At 37.6% G+C, this 6,347-nt stretch overlaps 1 protein-coding gene across 5 annotated transcripts in view; it reads right to left on the bottom strand.

The window, feature by feature from the left end:
- The window catches only part of Pak1 (p21 (RAC1) activated kinase 1), a 125,186-nt gene that overhangs the window by 47,172 nt on the left and 71,667 nt on the right, over positions 1-6,347 (bottom strand). For 4 of the 5 annotated variants that reach the window (XM_021634801.2, XM_060367606.1, XM_021634799.2 and 1 more), the window contains exon 2: positions 5,642-5,855. In XM_021634801.2, coding sequence (XP_021490476.1) covers positions 5,642-5,831 — 190 coding nt within the window. In that variant the 5' untranslated portion in view covers positions 5,832-5,855. The remainder of the gene's footprint in view (positions 1-5,641; positions 5,856-6,347) is intronic. The other variant, XM_021634803.2, reaches the window with a different exon arrangement.

The following is a 6,347-nucleotide window of genomic DNA, read 5'->3' as shown; positions in this document are numbered from 1 at the left end:
ATGACTAAACACCTGTATCTGAATGAATCTGATAAAACATTTCCTTCAACTGATAAATGCGTAAGTTGTGGTATATTCACATAATGAAGTTCACTGATAAAAAAGAAATGAAGCCCTGATCATGCTATAAAATGGCTGAACTTTGGAAACATTGTGCTAAGTAAAAGAAGCTGGGGAAGGAGGGCTGGAAAGACTGGAGATGTCCCAGTATTTACAAGTAGTTGTTGTGTGTCCTGGCATTTGTGTACAGATCACAGGACAACTTTGTAAAGCTGCATTGCTAAACATAATGCAGAGGACCTAGGTTCACTCCCTAGCACCCACAACTACCCGTAACTTCAGTTCCAGGAGATTCCATGCCGTCTTTTGACCTCCTTAGGCACCAGGCATGCAGATGGTGTACATATGTGGCAAAACACTCACACACATAAAAATAAATGTTTTTTTAAAAAGCACAAAGCCCTGCATATTACATAATTCCAATTATATAAAATATCTAGAACAGACAAACCCATAGACAGAAAGCAGAGTAGAGAGTTGATAGGGAATGAGAAGAGACAAATGAAGAATGACCTAATAGGAATGGGATTTCTTTTCAGTCTAGTGAAAATGTACTGATATCAGTTGTAATGACTGAACAAGTATTTTTACTGCTGAGACCCAAACACAGGTCTCCATGTATGCTTATGTCAATGTAGCCACAGCTCCGGATTGTGTAATTTTGTAAATATACTAAAACCCACTATATTGAATATTTTAAGATGATGAGCTATATGGCATTACAGTAAAATACCAACTTTTTAAGTAAATATAATATACTATACTAAGAAAATAAGGAAAGAGACTCGGGTTTGGTTTCCAGCACCCACAGGATAACTAACTGTCTGTAGTTCCAGTTCCAGGAAACCCGACACTCTCTTCTGGCCTCCGTGGGCATCAGGCACACACAAACATATATATAGGTACTCACAGATACCTCATAGATACATAAAATAAAATGATCTGTAAAAAATGAAAAGGAGAAAAGGGAGTATATATATCAATTAAATTTATAATTTAATAAGTTAATAATTTAGCTTTTGCTAAAATGTGATATCAAACATGACTGAAACTTCTTAGCAAACAGGATTACAAAATTTACTGAACCTAACAAAAGCTAATTATCAAAGGCTCTAAAAAACCTTATACAGCTATAAAATATTGGATGCTTCTCCTCTGAAATTAAAAACAAAATATGGGTGACACCTATCACCACTGGAATTCAATACAGTAGAATTCAAGGTTTCAGACAATTTGGCAAGAAAAAAAGAGTGAAACAAAGAATAAAAAAAAATATATAAAAATTTAATTTAAGAAAAATAAAAATAAATAATAAACCCAGCACAATTTACTTTTCTCACTAGTTTGTGAATCAATTAAATGTTTTTATAAACTAAAGAACCTTAAAAACATATTAACATTAATATTAGCACCTACTGAAGTAAGATTTCTCAATAAGCTGATTAAGGCAGAGAATTCAAATAGGAGTGAAGACAGAAAGAAGAAAGAATCACCTTGATTTCCTAAGTAGAGACCTTAGGTTTGAAGAAATGACATAGGAAAAGAAGCTTGCAACCTCACCCATCCTCCTGTCTCTGGCTTAGTTCAGCTTGGGTTTAGGTTGGCAAAGCAGCTGACTATAAAATCCCATGTTCCACCATAGACATTAAATTTTCAGCAAGAGTCATTAGCCCTATTTTTAAATTATTTTTAAACACCACCTCCAATTGGCTCAACTGAATCAATCTGAGCAAAAGGCAGTAAAACATTCCAAACTTAAGACAAAGAAACACTGGTGTAGTTCAGTGTTAAAATTAACTTCACCAACCTTGTCCCAGGCTCAGAGAATTTCACTTTAGTCATGAAAACACAGCCAGAAAGATTCCAAACTAAATGCTGTGAGACTTCTTAGAATAAACCAAAGGCTCCAAATGCTAACCACAGGAACCAGGCTTTCCCACACGGAATTCTGCAACTCAGCACCACTTATTACAAGCCTTCAATTATAGCTTCTCCATCCAATCATGTATGCATTCCCTCAAGCGCAAACTGAAGCCATCCTGGAGGTCAGCATTGGGTAATGCCCACAGACAAAACTTAATGCCACCTCTAATCTAAACCACTACTGAAGCCCGTAAAGTTTTCATTCTTGTTTCCCTTAGAGGTACAAGGTTGAACCTCTAGAAATTCTTCCAATGGGTGGGAACAGGTACATATTTCTTAAAAGCACCATGGATGAATCCAAAATGCAATCTGCATTGAGAACAACTAGCAGGAACACAGTAGTATGATGCAACAGACCCTGGAGGAAGACTTAGTTCTACATTCATTCCTCTCACTTTCCACCAGTGACACCTTGGGCATTGTTTGCCATTCTCTAAGCTTCAACTTTCCTATTGGAAATAAGTTTCCTAATGGACATTGGATATGGGTATCAACTAAAAGAATAAAGGATATTTCATAAAAATAAGTTAACCTCATCTGTACGGTTCTATAGCTTAGAAAATAATTTACTTTCATAAAGTAAATTATTTATGTGGTATACAAATGCTTACTACTGACAGACAGACATGAGCTGTTAGTCCCCCTTCACAGATGATGCTATAAAGACATTTGAAAATAATAAACAACAGAGTTAATGTGAGGGGCAGATCTCAATCATGGTTATTGGAGTTCATTTCTAGACTAGTTAGTTCTCTATGCAGCCTCCACTAATCTTCAAATACTATATGAAGGCAGAGTTTGTGTCAAAAATCTAGATAGCTGTATTGTTATCTTGCTTTTTTCACAAGCTGGCTGTCACATTTGTGTCAGTGACTTCTATACAGACCTCAGTGCTTTCATCTAAAAAAATGAGAGAGCCAGAGCAGCAACAGTTTCTTTTAGTTCTGCAACCCTATATTTATATAGATAAGGTATTGCAAAATGTCACTGGATCAGGCTTCTCTATTTAAGTGGAAAAGAAACCAAGCCATTGTGAGGTATTTTTATTGGCGCTGGAACTGTAGACATGGAGCTTCTTGCTACAAGCGGTTCCTGTAACAGACTGCTAGCACTGTGGTATACCCTGCAGTTAAATAATAGACTGCTAGCTGAACTAAGATTCCAAACTAAAGGGAAAAAGCTCTGCCATTTTTTATCTTGACATACATATTAATAATCGTCAACAAGGGTCTCAAGGCAGAGGTAAAACCAATGTGCTAAGAGAAACTATAGAAAATCCATAGCTAGAAAATAAACTATAGGCTATTAGGTCATCTTGCAAGAATTTCTTTTAAATGCTTTCAACTTCTAGACTTTCAACCTACAAAGATGCAGACTTGATCTTGAGGATATGATTATTTTTCAGACCAAATTTGGCCTAGGGTTACTCAGTCAGATTTCCAGAAGAACCTCCAGGTCTACAGCTCCATCACCAACAAAAATACTTCACAATCTGGTTTCTTTCCACCTACATAGACAAGCCTGATCCAATGACATTCTGCAATACCTCATCTGTATAAATATAGGGTTGCGAGCTAAAAGAAACTGTCTGCTGTCCTGGCTCTCTCATTTTTTAGATTAACACACTGAAGTCTACAGAGAAATCACTGACACAAATGTGAACAGCCAGTTTGTGAAAGAAGGGAATAAGGTGGAATGTGATGTATTGGGATGCCCAATGTCCTCCTCTGTCTACAGGTGCATAAGCATATTACTCAGATATGCTTACACACCACACATATACCAGCGTGACTGATACAGAATTTAATTATTATAATTCACATAGAAAGTACAAAGTCAATGGCTCTAATTAGTTTCACCAAGCTGGACAAACAATACCACAATATAAGACATTTTCATCACTCCAAAAAGAAATTCCCTATCTCTTAGCCATCAGCCCCTAATCCCAACTGTTTACTCACTCTACATTCTTAGGCAACCACTAACATGTCTTTTATCTCTGAATTTACATTTCTAGACGTTTCACATGAATGGAATCACACACAATGTAGCCATTATTATGGGATCTTTTCCTTAGTAACATATTTCAAAGTTCGCTCATTGGTGCAGCATGGCTCAGGACTGTTTTTTAAACTAAGTAACCTGATTTTTAGTTAAGTTGTAGTAGTTCTTTCTGTATTTGTGACACACACTCAATCTTCTTCAGAAAGGCAAATGGGATGGACATCGGAAGAGGGAGAAAACGGAACAGGACAGGAGCCTACCACAGAGGGTCTCTGAAAGGTTCTACTCAGCAGGGTATCAAAGTAGATGCTGAGACTCATAGCCAAACTTTGGGCAGAGTGCAGGGAATCTTATGAAAGAAGGAGGAGATAGAAAGACCTGGAGAGGACAGGAGCTCCACAAGGAGAGCAACAGAACTAAAAAATCTGGGCACAGCGGTCTTTTCTGAGACTGATACTCCAACCAAGGACCATGCATGGAGATAACCTAGAACCCCTGCACAGATGTAGCCCATGGCAGCTCAGTCTCCAAGTGGGTTCTCTAGTAATGGGAACAGGGCCTGTCTCTGACATGAACTCAGCAGCTGGCTCTTGACCTCCCCCTGAGGAGGGAACAGCCTTACCAGGCTACAGAGGAAGACAATGCAGCCAGTCCTGATGAGAGCTGATATACTAGGGTCAGATGGAAGGGGAGGAGGAGCTCCCCTATCAGTGGACTGTGGGAGGGGCATAGGAGAAGAGGGAGGGAGAGTGGGATTGGGAGGGCTGAGAGAGGGGGCTACAGCTGGGATAAAAAGTGAATAAACTGTAATTAATAAAAAAATAAATAAATTTAAAAATATTTTTAAAGTCATCTATGGGGACACTCAAACTTTTATGTTTCCATTGCTTTGTCTATAATATTGTCAGTGTCTTTTTCAGATTCATGGTTAAGATTCTGATTATTCTTCTTTCAAGTTTTATTAGTAAGAGGGTAATAAAAGGTGGGCATGGTGGTTTATGTCAGTAATTTCACCACTTGGGAGCTAAGGCAGGAGAAGCCATGCATTTATGATTGGCTAGCCAGCACTACACAGTGAGATCTAGTCTTTAAAAAAACAGGAAATGAGGTTGCCTAGTAAGTCTTACTCATAGTGAACTCACAGTGATTCCTACTGATCTCGCTTCCTTTACTCAGCCATTCCTTCCCATTCCTACCAATACTAAATCCCCAAATCTTGAGTGTGAGAGCAGAGATCTAGACAAAAAATAAGGCAATCAAAATTTGCAAAGAATGCATTCCAAGTGAAAATAATCTGGGAAAAAAATTTCTAAACAGATACTTCGAAAGTCCTTATGTTTTATGATTTCATAAACATTTTTAAAAATTAAAAAAGAAAAATACTTACGTTATGTGAAACCTGGCAAGAACAAAATTATTCTTAAAATTTTGTTCAAATATAATTTTGAGCAGTGAGTCATTTTTGCACTTGGCTTTAGCCACTTTAGAGAGGCAAGATGTGGGGAATAGTTAATAAGAAAATAAAAGGTATTGAAGGAGAATTAGGACAGGGAAGGATAGCTCTTCTATTCAGACTATTGGGAGCAGAAAGTTGATTTGCTTTGTCTTTTCTTCTTAAAGCACACAAATGATCAAAATAAATGAAATACTGTACTTTTATCTCCAGGTAAGATGGATCGGTAAAATCGGTCCTTCTTTTTCTTCTCCTCTGGGTTTGGAGGCAGAGGTTTGGAGCCGTGGTTTAGGGTTCCAGTGTCTTTGCTGCCAGCTCCAATCATAGTGCTGGTGTTTCTCATTGGAGGGGCTGGGGGCTTGTCCTGGATGTCTAAGCCGTTATTTGACATTGTCACCACCAGCAGCAGTGGCTACTAGAATCAAAAGAAAGAATAACACCCATATTATATTTTTAGCACAGGTAAAGCCATAATTTAAATGTTTTAAAATTCAACTTTTACAGCCATTCTGCCCTCACCCATGAATACTGCTAGTCTATTTAGTCAGTAACCCAGATGTAAAATCCCTACTGTGCGCAAAATACTGTTAACAGTTCACCAAGATTTTGTTTTTCTCTGCATTCCCTTCCCTCACATTCTATAGAACAAAGATATACACCATAATGTAGCTGAAAAGCAGACATGGACCAAGCAGACACTCAGTGGGAAATCCAGTAACACTAGATGTTGAAAAAATCCCACAGCTTCTTTGGTTCCATTCATTCGTCTACATGAAGATTAACTAAAACTTCCAGCAACTTTCCATATATTGAGTTTGCTGACAAAATCTATAACTTCATAACTTTAGGCCAATTATCTATATAGATGAGACTATTGCCAAGTGTCAATGAAACTTCTGTTCTTATA

This window comes from Meriones unguiculatus, chromosome 14 (assembly GCF_030254825.1).
Source record: "Meriones unguiculatus strain TT.TT164.6M chromosome 14, Bangor_MerUng_6.1, whole genome shotgun sequence".
In the NCBI taxonomy this organism is placed as follows: Eukaryota; Metazoa; Chordata; class Mammalia; order Rodentia; family Muridae; genus Meriones; species Meriones unguiculatus.
Note: the sequence above shows the minus strand (reverse complement) of the source record. Positions and strands in the feature narration are given on the sequence as shown.